Source organism: Anolis carolinensis, chromosome 4 (genome assembly GCF_035594765.1).
Source record: "Anolis carolinensis isolate JA03-04 chromosome 4, rAnoCar3.1.pri, whole genome shotgun sequence".
NCBI classification, from domain to species: domain Eukaryota; kingdom Metazoa; phylum Chordata; class Lepidosauria; order Squamata; family Dactyloidae; genus Anolis; species Anolis carolinensis.
In genome coordinates this window covers 163,905,529-163,927,785 of record NC_085844.1, presented here as the reverse complement: position 1 = coordinate 163,927,785, position 22,257 = coordinate 163,905,529, and the positions used below count along the sequence as shown (strand labels likewise).

The following is a 22,257-nucleotide window of genomic DNA, read 5'->3' as shown; positions in this document are numbered from 1 at the left end:
CCCTTTCCATGGATCCCAATAATCTCAAGTCATCTAGACCTTGATGTTAAGGTCATCTCCAGCCATCCTCTCTACCACCAGCGAAATCCTTCCTAATGAAGAGTATTGTAATTCATCATGAACTTTGATACCCATTTGTACAATGGGCACAACTATTATGCAAGCAATCCTTAATTACCAAAACCAGGACTCAAAAATGGGGGAGCAACTATTATTCTGCAATGAAACACCCTACACTGGTTGCAATAAATAAACTACAAAGTTTATGAACATCTCACACTTCTCCATACAAACTGGGTGCTGTAGCCCATAGGTAGTTTTGAACTGATGGCTTGAATATTGGTAGGCAGAAATTTGGTTTATGTGCTATTACTTAGCTCTATATAGAGAAGAGGAATGCATGAATGTTGGGGGTAAACTTTACTGGAAATGACATTAGCATGAGATTATTGCTACTTCTCAGTGAAACAAAAGCATCAGCTAATCTTTCAGTACAATAATGAATAAATTATGGATGTTAAACAGAGCCAACACCTGCCACCTACCATGTACATCTGTTTTAAAAAGTATAGGTGTCTGTTAGCCTCTTTCTTATTTCCTGCAATGCCTGTCATATGCTCTCATTCCAGGGCATTGTGAAAAATGTGAATGGCAGCTCTCAACCACCTAGTGTTTGTTCTATGTATTGCTGTTGTCCATTTCAAATGAAAAGTTTGGAAAAGTCACGTTTTCAGATTGTTAAAAATCCTCTCAATCAGTTTTGCCACTGGCCATGCTAGGTGAGGGATACTAAAAGTTATTGTCCAAACAAGGTAAGATTTCCAAGCTGTTTCCCACCCACACAGGGCAGATATACAAGAAGAAAAATCATTTCTGTATATATTTCTCACAGAGGTGTCAGAGTTGTTCAAATGTATATGTTGGTGTATCAGCCATTAGAGAGAGACTTACTCCTGAACTTTATTTCTTTCTCTCACACTAGGTGCAAGTGCAATGAAAAGTGTCCTATTTTTATGCAGGCAATGAAAAACACAATATAATCAAAAACACAATAAAAGACTTGGCAATTTGTTTCACAGGCTTAGTTTAAATAAGGGAACAAGCTGATCCCGATTCTATATTAACTGAATTATTTTGTTACCGTATTGCCAGAAAGCAAACAAATACAAAAATTGGTAGGAAATGTGATCCCATGTGAAGAAACAAAACACATCGTTATTGCATTATTGATGTTGTCTTGATGTACAGAATCTACGCTGGATGGCTCCTGAAGTATTCACACAGTGTACCCGGTACACTATAAAAGCCGATGTTTTCAGCTACGCTTTGTGTCTCTGGGAGTTGTTAACAGGGGAAATTCCATTTGCTCACCTCAAACCAGGTAGGATGCACAGGACGTTAACATAAAGATTGTTCTTCTCTCTGATACACAATAAATAGTCACTTTGCATAATATTAATTCAGTCATTTTCATTGAATGTTTATTTATTATCATTACTTTGAAAAATTGTACAGTTTCAGTTTTCATGTAAAAATGTAAAGCGTGTGCATTGAAGTCAGGCATTGGAGTCACTGAAATCAAAATTTCAACTAGTAAAAAAGAATTATGCAGGCAACTGAAGAGCCAGCACTGACTTTTACCCTTAGGTACTTTTTCCAAACTAAGCTTTTCAGATGTCTGCCATGTTTCAGGCTTACTGGAATTTTAATGACTTTTTGTCTCACAGTCTAAAAGATAAGTGTATGTGGTTGAAAATGCACAATAAAGCACCAGTGGATTTCCATTTTACCATCAAAGCAGCTAAACACTGGAAGCCAGATATGTTCTGATCAGTTTCCAAGGGCTGGTCATACCATTAGATGGAGTGGACAAGTGTGTCCACCAACAAATTTGAGATATTATGAATGGGCAGCAATGTGTTAAGTGGTTAAAGTATTGCCATTGCATTGTTTTTGCCAAGAAAAGAGGGTGGCATTTGTGGGAGTGATATTCATGGCTGGCTTTATGTGCTACATACCTTGATTTGGGTTTGTGTGAGTACCAGTGGGTCCAAAATGCTGCAACTGGGGCCAAGTACAGTGGTCATGTAAATTTCTGCTGAAAGAGATTCATAGGCTATCATTCCATTTCCTGGCAGAATTCAAAGTACAGGCATTGCTGGAGTTACAAACAGCCAACATACAAACAACTCTTAGTTAAGAACTGGGGTGAGACAGAAGAAATGAAAGAAATCTACCACTAGAAAAGAAAATCTGCTCGTAAAAAGAGTTATCATGGGGGAAAGTGTCTCTACTGAAGCTTTATCGCCAATCCTTGTTTCCAAAACAAGCCACAATTTTTAAATCCAGTTATCACAGGGACAGAAAGTTAGGTGAAATCCAATTATCACAGGGGCACAGACATCAAAACAAAGACCCTGTGCTAGCCAACACTATACATATATATGTAATGTAAATACAAATACATTTTATGTGTAATTCCAACAGCTGGAGGTAAACTTAAAATGTACCTGTTCCAACTCCCAGAAATGAAATGCTGCTGCCACATGCCTCCTAAAACTGAAATGTTTCTGGAAACGGGTCTACAATGAATGACTGAGGAAGGGCTGTGTTGAGAGCTTATTTTACTGAAAGGACTTGGAGAGGGATATATGTGGCACAGTGACAAGCTTCCATGCCACTATAGTAGTCAATTTCCACCAGCCTAAACTTGCAGAGAACTATCCAAGGTGGGTTGTTGTGAGTTTTCCGGGCTGTATGTCCATGTCCCAAAGGCATTCTTTCTTGATGTTTTGCCTGCATGAGGTTATGTTGGAAACTAGTCAAGTGGAGTTTATGTATCTGTGGAATGTTCAGGGTGGGAGAAAGAACTCATGTCTATTTGAAAAATGTGTGAATGTTGCAATTGGCCAGCTTGATTAACATTGAATAGCCTTTCAAGTACTGGCTGCTTACTGCCTGGGGGAATCCTTTGTTGGGAGGTGTTAGCTGGCCCTGATGGATTCATGTCTGGAGTCCCTCTGTTTTCTGAGTGGTGTTCTTTATTGACTGTCCTGATTTTAGAGTTTTTTTTAAATACTGTTAGCCATGGTTTCCTCCTTTCTGTTGAAATTATCCACATGCTTTGGATTTCAGTGGCTTCTCTGTGTAGTCTGACATAGTAGTTGTTAGAGTGGTACTCAGCATATTATTTGAGAACATAGAAATACTGGACCACTCTGAGGATGAAAGGAGGCAAAACATCAAGAAAGAATGCTTCAGGAACATGGCCATACAGCCCGGAAAACTCACAGCAACCCAGTGATTCCAGCCATAAAAGCCTTCGACAACACAACTATCCAAGATGCTGAAGCTCTTCCCTGAAATAGATTTAGCACCTTAGTCCTATACTGAAATGGATGGCACCAGCTCCTACTGAAAGTGGAGAAACGTTAGGACAGGGCAGAAGAAAGAAAGCTTCACAAGATGAAAGTGTCTCCTTTTCTCCTATGCCTTTTTATCTCTACCTTTTGAACGTTTTTATAGGTTTCTTCTGCTTGTTATTAGTCACAAAATCCTTTAACAGGGCCAGCCTCTATCCAAATACTGAGAATCTTGCAGACAGAAGAATTCCCCTGAACTTTCCTGTTCTAAGCATGAATCCATTGATTCTCTCTAATTAGTTCCACTTGTCTTGTGCAACAGCCATCCATTCCATTTCTCCATTTGAGACAGCCAGAGAGGGTGCTTAGCTTTTCAAAGTCATTATTCCACTGGCGCATTTAAAGTTATATATTTATTGACCCTGTGTTCTCATACTTTGTTGGTGAATGATGGAGAAATCTTATTTTCATTCCTCCCGAGATCTTATTAAATCTGAATTCACATTTCTTCAGCCATTTATTGGATTATGATCATTTTACTAGTCCAATGCGCTGACTTTCTTTTGTTTTTAAAGGAATGCACTACAGTGTCCCTCATTCACAATGCTTGCGGCCAGAAGTATTTTGGATTTCTTTGGTTTGTTTTCCTTTTTTGCAGATTTTGAAAAATTCATAGTTGCATATAAATACATAAGATATTTTGGAGGTGGGATCCAACACAAGATTTATTTATGCTTTATGTATATGTAGTCTTAAGATAATTTGATACACAATATTTATAATAATTTTTGCACAAAACAATGCTTGTATCCATTGAATGATCAGAAAGCACAGCGGTCACTATCTCAGCCACCTACATGGACAATTTTTGATTCTGGAGTATTTCAGAATCTAAGATTCTGGATAAAGGGTGCTCAACCAGTATGGCATTTTCTTTTATTAAAAGCTTTGATGGGTATTATATCACAATATCAATTATCTAATATTGGTATTCTGGAGTGTTTTCTTTTCAGAAGACTTTTGTTCTGTTTTTGTAAATATTTTCATTGTTTCATTTTTTCTTGTGAAGGATATAAAATTTATATACTCAAGTATAAGTCTAGAAAATTTAGTAAAAAAACCCCATAAAACTGGGTTGACATATCCACAGGTCAATGCAAACAATGTATCCTCACTCTTACTAAAAGAAAGGAGCGCTCCACTTCTCTGAGTAGATTGGGGAAAGGCAAGGATGTAGGTCTGTCCTCCTGAGGATTTAAAAAAAGCACAAACTCCTTATACAGTAAAACCTTGACTTAGAAGTGAACCAACTTATGAGTTTTTTGAGATACAAGCCATCACTCTGTCGACTTTTTACTTTTACATGCGAGCTGAGATTTGAATTATGAGATTTTCAGAGGTTCTAATTTCTCTCATGCTTCCTTTAAATCAGCTGTGTGTTCATTTCACAGACCAATCAGCTGATCAGCTGTTTTGAACTTTTTTAAAGTGGACATGTGTTTTTTTTGAGTGTAGGTGTATATAGTGATATGAATATGCACATTTCCCGGCTGGAATCGGGATAAAAGGAGACCTTTTTATTCCGTGTTTTTTGTCTATAGCAGTGAATCAGTGCAGATTTCTCGCTAACGTCATCTAGCCACCTGCCCCTTTTAACCCAGTAACTTCCATGTTTTAGATACTGTGTAGATGGCCCTACAGAAGAGACCTGAATTGCTCTGATAGTAACAGTTCTGGTGCCATGTGTTTTTCAACAATTGCCTAAAAGACTCCCAAAAAATTCTGGGAATAGCAGAAGTATAGCTAAAGCAGAGGCCTGAATAATAAGCCCAGAAATACACAGGCTATTTAAAGGGATACTTTGCATAGATCTCTGTAGCGTTAAAGACTACAGTAAGACTTTTTCTTCATAGATTCAATATCCATGGTTTTGTTTACCCACAACCAAAAATATTCCAGAGGTTTTGGTGGGCCCTTTTTGATCCTCAGGTGGGCCAGATATAATCAAAATATAGGATTTGCAGGTATCTACAGGTGGTCTTGGGATGTACCTCCTGCAGATACCATGCACAACCAGTGACCAAGCCCAATTTTGCAATCAACAAAATCACAGTTAACTTTAAAGGATGAGGCTTCTGAGTCATTACATGTGGCTTTATTAATCTGCAACCAACTGAGAAGGAAGTTCAAGACCCACTTTGATAACCAACAGTACCTTGGAGGTCTATACTGCCATTTTGAGCTACCAGAAGCAATGGTTCACGATTTAAGTCATTTTGGAGATTTGGAAGAAGAGGTTCTGACTATTTCAGGGTGCTCCCCAAAACAATTTTCAGAGTGTTGTAAAAGTTTTAATGGCATTTGAAGGAGGAAAAGAATGTTGTGCCAGGATGAAGCAGTCCAAAGAGCAGCATAAAACCATCCCCAGCTACTCCAAGGCAAATGATTCCCAGCACTGCAAAAGCCTCATCTATACTTCCATATAATGCAGTTTGAAACTGCATTATATGGTCAATGTGTAGACATATATATATTGCAGTTTAACTGTGTTGAACTGCAATATATGTGTCTACAGTTATCCCAGTTACTGAACTCTCATATACTCTTGTCTTTTTCCTGTTCCTTGTGCTAATCTAGTAAAAAGAAAAAGATTTAAGGCCCTTCAAAATGCTTCTGGATGCAAAAGAAAACTGCTTTCATTTCTTAAAGAGGTGTGAGTAAGACTTCCCAAAATATAAAGAGAACAACTTTTGACCCTAATTTTAAAAAAGAAATGCTACTAGCTAGAAAATTAAGCCATGATTAATTTTCCAACATTTTAAAATAATGTAGCCAGATGGGAAGGTAGAAAACAAGGACATTAAAAAAAGAGTGAATGGGTGATGTGGCTTTGAAACAGTTTGGTTTTATAGTAGACGTATAATAGAAATAAAAAGGTAACAACCCATTACTTAGGCACTAAGTGTCGACCAATTAAACCACTGCAATAGTGTTTATCAATCAGGCACAGGCTGTGTGGGGTAGTTAAAGATCTGTTGTGAAGATGAATTACACTTAATGGCTAGCCTAAATCTGAAAGATTAAACCATTTGGTAACATTAGAGTAGCTCCCTTTTAACATGGGCATTACTATATAGCTATAAAAAGGTCAGCTGGGCCTTAGGGGCAAGACCACAGGGAGACCATACCTATGCTAATGTCCAGATCTCTTTATAATTGCTATAATCTCCATAACAGTTGCATAAGAAAATCCACAGGAATATTTGTGGGGATAATCAGGGCCCCTTCTACACTGCCATTTAAAATCCGGATTATCTGCTTTGAACTGAATTATATGGTAGTGTAGACTCCTATAATCCAGTTCAAATCCACAGATAATCTACATTATCTGTTTTAATAATTTGGATTATATGGCAGTATAGAAGGGGCCTAGGAGTAGCAGAAATAGATTCGAACTAAACCAGCTAAACCAAGCTGAATGATCTACTTGGTTTCAATTGTGAAGCATACTGCTTGTGTACATTTTTAAAGCATGAAGCTTGCTGCTCGCATATAAATTAATTTCTAGCTTCTTTGTAACAGAAGGTTAAGTGCTATATTTATTTTCGTTAGAGACTTGCAAGCTTACCCATTAAGATTAACTAGATGTAATTTACTATGATTAACTGATAATTTACCTAGGATTACCTGCAGCCTACCTCTGTCATAACATTGAGACAGATGGCATTTGTGGACTAGCTTCATTCTTAAGATTCCATGGTACTTTATGAGCAACTACTTTAGAATAAAAATGAAGCCATTATAGGAACATCATAGGGAAACTGTTTTGCCGCTCTCTCATCCTCAAACTGCTTTGATCTTAATTCTTCTGTGAAAAGGACATCTTCAGTGAAACATTTAAATGTGTGAATAAAAATATCCAAACTATATCACTCTCCCCAATCAAAGGGAAGAAAAATAAAATCCAAGCTTCTCTTTTCTTTTATTATAGATGTGGACATTCAGAAACAAGGGTTGTTTAAAACATGGTACACGCAGTTAATGATGCCAGTTCTATGGTTAGCTCTTCCTAAATAAATTCATGCTGTATTAAAAAGGTAAATAGTTTCTCAGAGAACTGCTCATCCTATATTAAACAAAAGCAACATTAATTTATTTAGGAATTCTGACAGCCATTTTTATATGTAGTGAATGGTTATGATTCAGATCATTACTGAAAGCTGCTTAATCATTCTCTCTGTAATGAGCATGATTTAGAATAGCTTCTGTGGGACTGAAGTCCATTGATCTTTCTGGAATTGTAGTTCAAAGGGATACAATCAGCCCTCTGTATACAATCCCCCCCCTAAAGAAATTCCAAAAGCCAAACCTTGATTTTGCACTTCTATATAAGAGACATTCTTTTTATTATGCCATTGTATATGATGGTACTTGAACATTAGACTTGTTCATGGATCTGCTTTAGCTGTTTTTCTTTGGCTTCTTCGGCTTCTCCAGGTGGCAGAAATGGCAAGGGCGGTGCATGCTTACTTAACCCTGTTGCTCAAACCCAGACTCCCTTGAAAAGAAGAAAGAAAAGGGTCCCAGGAAGTGTGTTTCTTTAACCCTATTCCTCAAACCCAGGCTCCCTTGAAAGGAAGAAAGAAAAGGGGCGTAGGAAGGGTGCTTCCTTAATCCCGTTGGTCAAACCCAGGTCCCCTTGAAAGGAAAAAAGGAAAGGGTCCCAGGAACGGAAAGGGGAGCCACGTAAGTTCCCCCTTGCTGCCAATGAGCCAGATCTTCCTGTGTCTTTTGGCTGTCAGCACAAAAAAAAAGATTTTTCCATTAGCCAATTTTCGGGAGGCTCCCGAAAACACATCTGGATACCCAACGAAATTCAGATACCAAAATGGATCACCCTCCAGTCACATTCACAAGCCTATTGAGCATCCACTGAATTTGGTATCTACAGGAGTCCTAACCCAGTAGATATCAAGGGTCTACTGTGTACACTGCCACAACAAGAGATCCAGCAAGGAAGATCCATAATACTTACTTTAAAGAAGCTATTCAAAGTGTTAAACCTACCTTGGTGGTACATTTCAAGATCTTTGGATAGTGCCTTTAAAATCTGGGTTAAAACTGGGGGTATTATTAACCCCCTCACATGAAAGCCAACAACAACCACTATATTATATTTAGACTTACAGTAGAGTCTCATTTATCCAACACTCATCCAACATTCTAGATTATCCAACGCATTTTTGTAGTCAATGTTTTCAATACATCGTGATATTTGGGTGCTAAATTCGTAAATACAGTAATTACTACATAGCATTACTGCGTATTGAACTACTTTTTCTGTCAAATTTGTTGTATAACATGATGTTTTGGTGCTTAATTTATAAAATCATAACCTAATTTGATGTTTAATAGGCTTTTCCTTAATGCCTCCTTATTATCCAACATTTTCGCTTATCCAACATTCTGCCAGCCCGTTTATGTTGGACAAGTGAGACTCTACTGTATAATACGTACCTACTTTAGGAGTAATGTACCAAAGACAACTTCATTATCCTATTCTAATGAAGTTATTCTTATTTTAATTTACAGCTGCTGCTGCAGCAGATATGGCTTACCATCACATCAGACCTCCAATAGGCTATTCAATTCCCAAGCCAATTTCCTCACTGTTAATCCGGGGCTGGAATGCATGTCCAGAGGTAAGTGGGCTCCATGGTTTAATATATTGACAGTGTTTCTTGATGGATGTCTGCATCTCAATGATATTGCTTGCTGGTGTGTGAATAGCATTTTTTCTAGAGAATGCACAAAATCTGTACATTTGCTTTTAGTCCAGAAGCAAACCTTAACAAATGAAGTCTTTGCTATATCTACGCTGTAGGTTTAATGTAGTTTGATACCACTTTAGTTGCCATGGCTCTGTGCTAGGGAATCCAGGCACTTATAATTCAATGAGGAACCAGATGTTTTTGGCAAAGAGTAAAGATCCTGTAAAACTACAACTTCCATCATTCCATAGTATTGAGCCATAGCAGTTAAAGTGGTATCAAACTGAATTAAACCTACAGTGTAGATATAGCACAAAGACTTCATTTGTTAAGGTTTGCTTCTGGACTAAATGCAAATGTCCAGATTTTGTGCATGGAATTATGGATTTGTAGTTTTATAGGATCATTACTCTTCTCTGCCAAAAACATTGGGTTCTTCACTGAATTATAAGTCCCAGGATTCCATAGTACTGAGCCATGGCAACTAAAGTGGTATCAAACTGCATTATTTCTACAAATGAACCCTTTCTCTCCCTGGACAAGATGAAATGTCAAAACTATACTAAGCCACAACTTAGATATTTGGCATTCTTTTGATTTCATCCATGTGCTTTCACACTACATAATCATACCTTTATAATGCCACAAATTATTCTGTATGTTTGTAGTTTGGTGAGGCATTAGTGCTCTCTAACCCTTCTGTAAAGTCCATATTCCAGGATTCCTTAGGATGGAAGTATGACAAAGTGAAATCACAGTAATACAATTGTGTAGTGGAAACAATTGTAAATATCTTACAATACCAAGGCACTGATATCCTTTTTTCTCCTAGCCATTCCCCTGTGTCTTTAACAAGCTGTCTGATACTCAGAATTTAAACAGGGAATGCTTTTCTGCCAGCAGTCCCCATATTCAATGAAAAACATTCATCTGTAAAATGTGTAGATATCTGTTTTGTAGAAAGCACAGGAGGAGGTCTAGCACTGTCAATATGACAACTCAGATGTTGAGTGTCCCATCACACATCAAACTGATTTAGCCAGTAATAAGAACATAACCCAGAATAGCTAAAATGTTGGCAAGATTGTTTCTATTACTATCATTTCTGAGCAGTTTATAAATGCCCTTGTGCCTTTCCCTTTTTGTTTTTTCACCACTAGAAAAGGGAAGATTTTAAAAAACAGCTAATAATGTACTATTTCACTTAGATTGTTGATACTGTAATGAGATATTTAAAACACATCTGAAGTTAAAAATAACAAAAGGATGGTTCTGGGGTTTTTGAAAAGTGCTACAGAAATGATAACCTAGCTATTTAAGCTAATTTTATTTGGATGGGATGCAGGGGGGGACTAGAATTGAAATCTTCTGAGTAAAAGTAATTAGAACTCTTAAAACGTGCTTGGCGTAAAAGCCATTTTTAGTAAAGTCAACTCTCTCCATTCAACACTTTCGGTGACAAACAAATAGTACTGTTCCATTACAGAGGCGGAGGCCACAAGGGGGAATAGAGAGAGAAGGAAAATCCATTTTACAGGGGAAAGGGAGTTGAAGAAGTTAAACTATTTCCCCGTTTTCCTGTTATTCCCCCCATCCATTTCCCCAATCGTCGAAACAACTATCGTTTATGATATGGGAAAGGGGGAGGGAATAACCAGCGAAAATGGGGGAAATGGTTTTTCTCCTTCAATTCCCCCCCGCCTCTCAAAAAAAGATAAACTCTCCTTCTCTGTCTAGGCCCCTTTTTGGAGTCTACCCAGATAATAGAACAGTATCAAACACACACTACCATAACAACAGAAAATATATAATGTTATTGAAAGTGTGTAAATAATCATTATACCATTTTTATTTATATTTGCCCTGCCTAGCTTGCACATAATAGGGAAGAATGTTCAAGGAAACAAAAAGCAGGTTCCCATAGCAATGATGCTACCTTTTGCACTTCTTCTAGCTGAACAAAGCAGGTTAACTCAGGCATAGGCCAAGTATGAAGGCAGCTTTCCACTGTTCAACAGCCCATTGTGGTAAACAAGTCAGTTAGTCTTCTCATTCTCCACAGAGCATCATTTTGTTAATGGTGAAGACATGATCCTTAGTCATAGTAACCACTATATACATACATACACATTTGAACAATGTTTTTGTTCCTCCTCTCCCATCTCTAGACTAACATACAAAATTCCATCCTTTTTTCTGATCCCAGAAAGATCAGACTAAAGAACTCTTCGATCAAACTTCCACTCAACATTTTAATCTAGATTTCATACTCATGACCACAAACTCACTTGTAAAGGTATTCTAAACAATTTTTCCAAGGTGGTTCTTTGAGGAAATATTCACTTTGTAATACACTACAGATGTTTCCCTGTTCACACTAGGTAAGCAATTCCTGCAAGAGTATGTTATTTTCTCTTTTTTAAAGATACAGTTCATTGTAGAACATGTCATCTCAGGAAACACTGGGTGGCAATCATTAGGAGAAGATATCTAGGAGTACTTTCAGATAAGGCTTTTATTATGCAATCACATGATCACATACATGTAAGATTAGAGAAGTTCCTAATAATACTCTGGAGCCCTGTCATTTTTCTTATGGATTGTGCCCTTTTTTATCACAATGTGTATTTAAGTTTCTGAACAATGACTGTCCAAGCTCTAGAAGCATCAGAGCTTGGAAAAGTTGCAGCGATACAGTTCGCAAAATTACCCAATCACATTGGTCAGCGGTCATGCCTTTTGATGAAGAAATAGCCCCAGGCTTATGATATCCAAATGTCTTGCAAATTCAGATTTAGTGGTATGGAGTGGTGGGCAACATTTTCCTCAAATCTGAATGTAACCCTCCGGTTTGGGGGGAGGGGACAAATAATTTTCCATAATAATATTTACCCCAGAAAACTTACACCATTTTTGCATGCACCATCATTCTGTCTGTTACAGTTTTGGCTGTCCTGATCTATCTAATTGATGGTTAACATTTAGCTATATCAGCCCTACATGTAGTCCATTTAAATGAGTACATGTAATTTGAAAACATTTTACATAGCTTCTTAACAGTAATATATATCCACAGTTCTACTAAGTATTCGTCACACATCCTCTTTCTTCTGAATTCCGTTTTAACATTCACCATTAAACATTACTCTCCCTTCTTGAAATTTTCTATTCTGGTTAAAAAGCCTGGATTTTCATATTGAAAAGGGCTTTTTGTCTTTGAAGAGAACTAAAGAGGGATGAGTATTATTTGAAATATTTGCTTTCCTTTGTTCCATCTGTAAAGGTGATTCTTTATCATAATCAGTATATGTGGTAGACAGTGTAGGCTGGGGAATAGAGACTTCAGCTTTATTTGTATTGCAAGTGAGTAGAGATGTCTCATTTTGTTCCTCATAACTGACATCCTTAAACTGTGGTAACAAAGAATCCTCCTGACATGTTGCTGGTGGCATTTTACCTTCTTTATATTTGCTGATACCTTCATCAAGTTGATTGTCTGGAACTTCTTGCAAATTCTTCTTGTTAACTATGCACACATTATTTTTCATTTCAGGATTGACATTATTGTCCATATGGGTGTTTCTAGTTTCAGGAGAACTGGGGACACTTGATTTGTTAGAGATAATGGTCACTTTGACAGTGTTTTGAAGTAATGTGTTATATTTATTATTTTCCCACTCATTTTCAGTTAGAAGTTCTTTTTCCAGACCTAGAGGGTCCACTGATGTATTAGGAACGAACATTTTAGTCAATTCAACATTTTCTGATTTGAAAGCTGTTTTCAGCTCCTTTGTTCCACATTCTTCCATGTCTTTATCTCTATGTAGTATTTTAATTTCTTCTCTGTTGGTTAAGAACTCATTTGCTTGGAAATTAAAAATTGCACTGCTCACATGAACTGGAGGGTTTACTCTGCTTTTATCCTCTTCCCTAGAAAGTGAAACCCAATGTCCATTTGATGGTGTTTTTTCTCCAGAGCTATGAGATGCCCTGTTAACTAAATCTCCTTTCAGGGGTTCAGACTCTCCAGTTCTTTTGTGTCCTTCCATTTCATCTTTCACAGTCAGGCTTTCATCTTGTCTTTTTAATTGTTCCTGGTTTAATTGTTCTAGGTTCATGTTTTGCACAACATTATCAACAATTTCTTGGGGTTTCAAATTATCTTCATTGCCGGAATTTTGGAAGCCACAATTTTCTGCTAGGCTAAAAAGAGATGAAGAAAAACTACAGTCTTCTTCCTTTGCTTCATTCTGATGAAAGGGCATGACTTCAGTTTCTATAGCATCTTCCTTTTTAGAATTCACTGAAGTGGGAATATTATTTGCTGCATTCTGTGAAATATTTGGTGAATGGTTGGATGAAAGAGCAGTAATGGAAACAGTCATCCCTGAAGTTCCATTTGGTGAGAATGTAGGTGACCTACTGCCGCAACTTAGAGTTTGTGAATGCTTGGATGACGAGGTGCCTTCAGTAATTTTCATGGCAGAAATATTCTTTGAATGAGGATCAGAGATGGATGCAACTGCATTCTCGTCTGTTTTTCCAGCCATTTCCCCAGCAGCTACTGCAGAATAAATAATCTGCTTGCTGTTTCCTGATATTTCTAGGGACGCCACAGAGTGGTCTGATTTTCTTTTTCTTTTCTTGTTTGCTTCTTCCTTCTTTGAAATATGTGGCAATTGTAAATGTTGACAGTGTGGACATTCATCTGTGTTTTCTTTGATAGGTTCTTCAGGGTGAATCCTCGCTTTTCTAAAAGGATGTAAATTTAACTTCACCATTAAAGAATCCTGTCCTTTAGTTTTCCTTTTATGCTTCAAAGTGAATTCAGCTTCTTTTTCCTCGGGGACCAGTGGGGTGGGAAATGATTGCCTTCCTTTATCCTTTGCTTCTGAATTGTTCAACAATCTCCTTTCCAATGTAGTGGATGGGCTTCTTTGGATGCTCTTGTGCTGTGGCTTGTCCTCAAGGGATCTCTTTTCATTTAAACCTCTAGTTTTCACATCCTCTCTCTTTACTGTTACCTGGTCAGGTACATAAAAGCTAACACACTTGGGCTGATACATTCTCTTCATTGCTGGTGATAATGGTACCTCTTCATCATTTGTAAAGCAAGCTACTGCTCTTCTTCTCTTAACTTCACTCTGTTCCTTCTCCAATCTTAAATTTTTGCCCTGGTTTTCTTTCCCTGCTGTTAGGTAGTCTTGGAATTTATCACAGTCTGTGTATTTACAGATAAGGAAGTTGTCTAGCTGTGGAGAAATACTTTTGTTCCTTGCTAACAATCCACATTGATCATTCTGTCGGGAAGAATGGCCTTCTAATTTGGCTTGCATGGTGCATTCCTCTGACTCTTCTGGTGAGTTGGTTGCTGAAGGTAAGGCTGCTAAAAGGCCCCTTTGGCAAAGAGAATTTAAGTGGCCATTGTCTTCAGTTTTGAACAGATACTGACAAGGTTCATTTCTGAAATGTTTTCCAATACTCTCTCTCAAGAAAATGCATGGAGGCCTTGAACATCTTCTACAAAATGTGTCACTTCTGATTCCTGCTAAACAGCAAGTGATACAATTTAGGGCATAGAGAGACAGTTCTTTTACATTTACTAAATGGGAATTTGGAAAAGCAACAACAAATAGTGCCCCCACATCTCCAAAGAGTCTCCCCTACTTATAGGAAAATATAACGCACCAAGCTAAATACCTGTTTTACAAAGTGGTATCACTAGTAATGACCACATTTGAGATGAAATGAAGAAAGTCTAAAACTAAGAAATGTTTGCTTTTGATCAGATCTATTGTATATGATACATTTGTAGCTACACAAAATAACTATTAATATGATTACTGCTGGATACTAGTTTAGTTGGTCCTTTCTTGACTCTTAGGTATTACTTTTATTATGCTAAAATAATAACATTCCACAGATAGTCCATAGGTACTCCAATGTCCCACCAATCTAGTCCACCTCTACTCATTCAGACAACGTACTATCAGTCTGACTATTCTCCAATTCCCTTTCTTACTGTTTATCCCCCTACTATTGGTCTTTCAATTCTCCTCTTGATATGCCACAACTGGGCTTCCTCTTTCACATCTCCACATAAATTGGCCTCCTCAAATATAATGACAAACTTGATATTATCAAAGGATGAAACTAAATATTAAGAGTTAAAGCTAATGATTCTTCTCCTAGTGGGATTATCTGAAAGATATATTTGTCAGCAGTCAGACATGCAAATTAAGCACATGATTTCCTTCCCAGGGCCAGCAGCAAAACAAAGCATGTTGAAGGCAAAAAACAGAATTCACATTCATAAATTCTACCTTTTAGGGAGCACCTCTTCTAAATACAGTAGAGTCTCACTTATCCAACACTCGCTTATCCAACGTTCTGGATTATCCAACACATTTTTGTAGTCAATGTTTTCAATACATTGTGATATTTGTAAATACAGTAATTACTACATAGCATTACTGCGTAATGAACTACTTTTTCTGTCGAATTTGTTGCATAACATGATGTTTTGGTGCTTAATTTGTAAAATCATAACCTAATTTGATGTTTAATAGGCTTTTTCTTAATCCCTACTTATTATCCAACATATTCACTTATCCAACATTCTGCCGGTCTGTTTATGTTGGATGAGACTCTACTGTATGTGCTAAAAGTGGTAGAAGTTGGCTCAAACAGCAGTTCATCCTTTTTTGACTCCCATTACAGCTCTCATCATTCATTCTTGTATGGCTTTCCCTTTTCCATATTTTTTGTAGTTCTGTTTTTTCGATCTCTTCTAATTACACCTTCAGTAAACAGAAGACTCTTCCTTTCTGATGTCTCTTGCATTCTAAACAAAATCTTCCACAATTCTCTTTTGACAAACTGTGCCTGAAACACCTCATTGCATCCCATCTCTTTTCAGTACAGTTCAATGACATTTCTATCTGCCACAGAATTTGTTTCAAGCATCAAGTCTTACAACTTAATATTCTATTTGGATACTAACATGAACCCACGACCTTAGGAAATGTATTGTCGGAGGCTTTCACAGTCAGAATCACTGGGGTGTTGTGTGGTTTCCACTTTCCAGGCTGTATGGAAGATGCCTCTGACGATGCCAGCCACAGATAGAGGCAAAGCGTCAGGTGAAAACGCTGCTAAAACCCGGCCATACAGCCCAGAAACCGCACAAGACCTCAACCTTAGGAAGTGTCCTTACAGTCAGCTGCTTTTTATATGACATGTATTATCATACACTGCTGTAGAATATTTGATACCAGGAGAAACATATGTAATAAGTTTAAACTATGCCTATCTCTCATATCAGGGGTCCCCACTTCACAGGGACCACCATATTAGAATTTGTTACATCTGTGTCCCTTCCTATGTGAGTTTCCTTCCTCTGTTATTAGAACAATGATCTTTCTTTTCTTCTATGATGAACTCTTAGAAGAAAGAAGAAATGGAGAAAGAATATTACAACTAAAGAAATATTCCATTGTTCCTCCCAGAAAAAGAACTTACCTTGTTTAACTTTTGGATAGTATTTTAAACTTGTAATGAGTGAGTCTTCTTCCCAATGCCCAGTGTTTTCTGGGCTTCTAACATTTCTTATTTGGACATGCTTTTGGTGTGGTACGATAATTTCATTACTCTTAGCGATATTCCCAGCGGATTCTTGAGGATAGGATTGTTGCAGTCTACAGTTAAAGCACAAGAAATGGTCATTTTTCATCTGTTCATTCTGCTTCTCGGTGCTTCTGAATGGCACTTTTAGGTCTGTGCACTTAGATACTGCCTTTACTGTTTCTTGATGGCCATTTTCCTGTAAAAGTGGCATTTCCCTGCCAGACCCCAACATGGACATGACCTTTATGTCTTTTTCCTGAGTTAAGTGGCAGTTATAGCATCCCTTAGTGAGGTAATTTCTTGGCTCATGACCACATTGGGATTCATCTAAGGTTCTGCAACAACAGTTTTCTGACGAATGTTCATTTGCTTTGCCGTACCGAAGCTTCCTGTTACAGAAGGCTAAAACTAGGCACATGAGACCAACACCTCCTGTGACAAATAAAAGGTTTATCAAAGATAAAATCAGATAAATTTGATAGAAATCGTAAACATACAGATCAACATATAATAAAACAAAATATTCTCGTTGGGGGAAAGTCTTGCTAGATTAAATTATTTAATACAGCAGAGGGGTAGTATTCACATTCAATTAAATTCCCACACATTTTTATCTATATAATTCTCTCATCCTGCATTGAATGTCTTCCACAGCAATTACTGAAGAAGCAAATGAATTTGTAATGATTGGGGATACATCTGAGATCTCTTTAAAGAGAGAGAAGATAGTCTGAATTGATTCTTTGCTATAGACATATTGCTATATTAAATAAATCCTAATATCTGATAGGATACAGTCTCTTTCCCAAAAAGAGTTATGCATAACAAAATAATGGTAGTTTTTTTTAAAGAAAAGATAAAATTATATGGTATTTTTCAGGTCCTTAAGGACACAGGGAGATTCATATAGAGTGTGAGAGATGAAACAATACAATTATTGGTAGTGAAATAAACGAACAACTTTTCTCACTAGTGTGTCTGAAATACAGTATTAGACATATTTGTAAAGATAAATATATACTATGTTAATTACTTTGACTGTGCAGACCCATCACAAATCCCAAACCCACTGAAACCGATTCATTTGTATGGGATCCAAATAAGCTTGTCCAGATCTGAAGAGGATCAGCATGATTATTTGAACCAATCTATAGAGGTAGCACAGTGTGTTAAAGTGCTGAGCTGCTGAACTTGCAGACCAAAAGGTCCCAGGTTCAAATCCCGGGAGTGGAATGAGCGCCTGCTATTAGCCCCAGCTTCTGCCAACCTAGCAGTTCGAAAACATGCAAATGTGAGTAGATCAATAGGTACAGCTCCGGCAGGAAGGTAACGGCACTCCATGCAGTCATGCCAGCCACATGACCTTGGAGGTGTCTACGGACAACGCTGGCTCTTTGGCTTAGAAATGGAGATGAGCACCAACCCCCAGAGTTGGTCACGACTGGACTTAACGTCAGGGGAAAACCTTTACCTTTATAGAAGTGTAAAGCCATCCACTGTGTCTCTAGCAATGCCATATTTTGGGGGGGGGGGGGGATGACAGAACTGAGTTAGTTGTTACTCAGAGAGAGCTGTACCTGCCAGTCTGGCTTAAAAATTACAACACTATAATCTAAGTACTTAGGAAAGGGATGGTGTGAGATCACTGAAATGTATGCCGTCTTGTGCAAGTTTTTGCTCATGTACTAGCCTGGACTTGCAGGAGTAGATTTCTGTGCCAATGTCTCTTCATCTCTTTTAATTGTGGTTTACCAACCCAGTGCCCAACATGCTGCCTCTTAGTGCAGTATTTGACTTCTGTCCATTGTTTGAACTCTAAAGTCTGAAGATACTTCTAAAGCAGTGGTTCTCAACCTGTGGGTCCCCAGATGTTTTGGCCTTCCACTCCCAGAAATGCACTGGAACGGTGCCTCCAATGCTGGGATAGGGGGAAGACTTGTGGCCACATGGAAGGATTGCCTTGTGGATAGTTAGAGGGCTGAGTATGTCTTTTAAATCATTTTTATTTCATATTTTGAAGAAAGTAGACCTTGAAAGTGGTTAGCCTCAAATCCCTTGGAGAAACTTCCAAAGGGGCTATGATTTCTCCAGTTTCATGAGTGAGTGTGTGTGTGTGCGCGCGCGCGCGTGCATGCACGCGCTTGCACGCGCATGTGCAGAAGATTTAAACAACTTTGGCTTCCTAATGCACTTCAGCAAGAGACCCAAATATTATTTGAGAGTCAAACCAGAGCACCTTTGTGCATCCCTTATAGTATTACCCCCCTCAAGTTTTGCAGACTTATATTGAGAGATAAAGTCTGCTTCAAGAGCCTCTAGTGTGCTGAAAATGAAAATCATAGACTGAAGTGGGATCCAGATCACTTGGGACTATAGAATCTGCTATCCATATAGAAAAATTAAACACTAGTAATTGTTAGCAATTCATGATGTTCCAAATATGTTCATCACCATTTAGCTTGATGTGAATCTTTTGAAACATGCCATTTACTGTGAGCTAATGTGAGTATTTCAATGGCACACTGGGGAGACTGTGAAGTAAGTAATTCAAGCAGTAAAATGGGGGCATTTTAACCATCTGGAGAAATTTGCCCTGGTTGCAACTCTAGCTGCTTTGGAATTCCAAAATAAAAGGCTAGCCGAGTAACTGCTTCTTTTTGGCTCCAGAGGAGAAATCTCACTTATCAATTCATCCTGCAGCCTCACAGTCTTGTTTTCATCTTGGCAGTCTCTCTTCTACTTACAACTTGTGCCTAACATTTCTTAGGTTCTGATATGAAATGAGATCACAGCCTGAAGAGGTATAGCTTCAGGCAATGGTATAGCTTCAGGCAAGCCTTTCGACTCCAAGATATATATTTTTACACATTTCTGTTGAAAGACAAGGAGTTCTTCATTATCAGTTGAATAGAACTCAGAATTATATCAAAGAAACAATTAATGCACCCTTCTAAAGAAATATTATTTTGGGAGTAGGGTGGGAATATGTGCTAATATAATAATAAGATGATACATTATGCCAACACATGCAAGAACACTGCTTGCACAAGTGGCCTATTCAAATAAGCATGAAAAGATTATCTGATCAGTAGTGCAAATTGAACATTGTGACACAAGAAAAGATCTCTATGCTGGGATGGAAAATAATTTTGCTGGATTTGACTGTCTCAAGAAAAGTAACATTTTCAATTCTCAAAGACTCTCATTGATAGAGTCAAACTGATTTAGTGATTTGTGTTTTGGACTCTAAGAAACAAGGGTTCAAAACCCCACTCAGTCATGGAAAATACTGCTGGCTTTAGGTAAATTACACTGTCACCCTAACAAAGGCATCCTCTGAATTGATCTTGCCAAGAAAACGCTAGTATAGGGTCACAATACCTTGAATTTAAGGTACATAAAAATATCAACAAAGTGTAGGTGAAAAGGCGTGTATATTTTAAAATGTGAAGAACTGAAAAGGCATATAACTGAAAATAGGAAATTCATTTAAATGAGTACAGATTTCAATATGGGAATAAAATAAAATCTTCTAACCCAGTAGAGATGAAGGATGGGAAGAAAAGGAAAATGGGATTCACAGAAACACAACACATTTGAGACAGATTGTTGCCTCTCTGCATGAGAGTATCTGTCTCAATATCGCCCTGGCAATATCTAAAATTTTGGACTATTGGATTCTTATAAACTTCTCCTAGCAGTATTAAGTTGTGGTTGTGTGACTTCAAGTAATTTCTTATTTATACTTAAGGTCATGATTCTCAGCCTTTGGCCCTTTGAATGTTTTGAACTGCAACTCTCAAAAATCCAAAGCCAGTTTATCAGCTGTTAGAAATTGTGGGAGCTGAGGTCCAAAGCACCTGGAAGACCAAAAGTTGGGAACCACTGCTCTGTATAAAACATAAACTGGGTTTTCTTGCAAGATTTCCTCTCCCCCATGCAGGGTCTCATCAAATCATTGTCTTTGCCTTCCTCTAAAGCAGTGATTCCCAACCTGTGGTCCGTGGACCACCAGTGGTCTGCAAGAACTAAAATATGTTCCGTGGCCTGACCATTACTACACAGCCAAAAAAACCCCATTTTTTTCTTGGTGTCTTTGTTTTTAGGCATGTTCCTGATGTTATTTGTAGTGCTGATTTAGAAAATTGCATTGGATAGACCACATCAGCTCTATTATTAAATATGGTTTTCTGTGGATAAGCAGATGATGACTACTGGATGGCATATGTTCTGTATAAGAAACTTGAGCTGATGTGGTCTATCCAATGCAATTTTCTGAATTGGCACCCCAAATAACCAAACCGAATCTAAAGTTGACCAAAAACTGATTCATAACCCTTTTAGTATTAATTTGGAGAATAGTCCCTGGTCAAGTGGTTCCTTGTCAAAGTGGTCCCTAGTCAAAAAAAAAAGGTTGGGAACCACTGCTCTAAAGCTATGACAGAGTGACTTGCCCAAGGACACCCTGTGGGTTTCTATGGCTGAAGAGGGACATGAGCCATGGCCTCCAGAGTCATAGTCCAATTCTGAAACCACTCCACCATGCTGGCTCTCATCAAATCATTGCTTTTCCAATATATGCTGCTGTGTCAGTGTCCATTTCACTATGTTCCCATGTGTTAAGTTGTAGCTCATTGGATGGGGAAAAAAACAATTCCTTCTACTCTGCTTCTTCTCTAATACCCTTGAAGATTTTTTAGAGAAACTCTGCTGCTGCTTTTAAGGAAGCAGCTGTTGACATAAAGCAGAGATGAATATACTACTGTCTACTCCCTCATCCATTTCACCTTAGGTTTGGAACTGTCCTTTTATTCCTGAATCTGATAAATGTGGTTATAAACCTAACAATCCCTCACCTTCCCTCTTTTATTTTAAAATTTTGTGGGACCTGCTAGTGGTCATTTGTCTTTGCCGGTAGAAGGCAAAGAGATGCAGAAAAAAAATAGTTCTCAATAATAACATGAGATACACGTACAATGTTCTGTTTTCCCTGCACCTTAAAGACATGTAAGTTTAAAATGAAAATACCAGCCCTTTCTTATCAAAGTAAGTTATGTGACAAAAGCAACTAAACTGCAGTCTGCAAATAAGTTCAACTCATCTTGTGAAGGAAGTATGGGGAAAAGAAGCCTACCTAGCAAAGTGATAGTGGCAGAAAAGACCGAAACTGTAATTATTTCTGTAATTTTACTGCCAGTGATTGGAAGAGGTGCCTCAGATGCCAACATATATTGACTTGCTTTGTATGCTAAGCATCTTGTAGTGCTGAAAGAGAGTCCTGTGAATACCATGATTGCAAAAAGATGACTCTCCCCTAGAAGCCAAAATGACCAGAGTATTGTACTTTGGACATACCATGGATTATGTGCCTCTAAAATACAGTAAAGCTTGGTAATATGTGATACAATAGAAAGAGAGGGAGACTGTATTACACGTGGTTAAATTAGGTCACAGCCCTAAATTTGCATGACTTGGGACGAGATTATATTAACACTAGC

General features: G+C 37.8%; 2 protein-coding genes across 2 annotated transcripts in view; one reads left to right on the top strand and one right to left on the bottom strand.

Annotated features, from left to right (window-relative positions):
• Positions 1-22,257, top strand: part of tnni3k (TNNI3 interacting kinase) — a 243,372-nt gene that overhangs the window by 168,109 nt on the left and 53,006 nt on the right. The window contains exons 20-21 of the mRNA XM_008114094.3: positions 1,249-1,381; positions 8,955-9,064. Of these exons, the coding sequence (XP_008112301.1) occupies positions 1,249-1,381; positions 8,955-9,064 (243 nt within the window). The remainder of the gene's footprint in view (positions 1-1,248; positions 1,382-8,954; positions 9,065-22,257) is intronic.
• Positions 10,835-15,176, bottom strand: LOC134298354 (leucine-rich repeat-containing protein 53-like). The gene has a single exon (XM_062978152.1). The coding sequence runs from the start codon at positions 14,467-14,469 to the stop codon at positions 12,325-12,327; it is 2,145 nt and encodes a 714-aa protein (XP_062834222.1). The 5' UTR covers positions 14,470-15,176; the 3' UTR covers positions 10,835-12,324.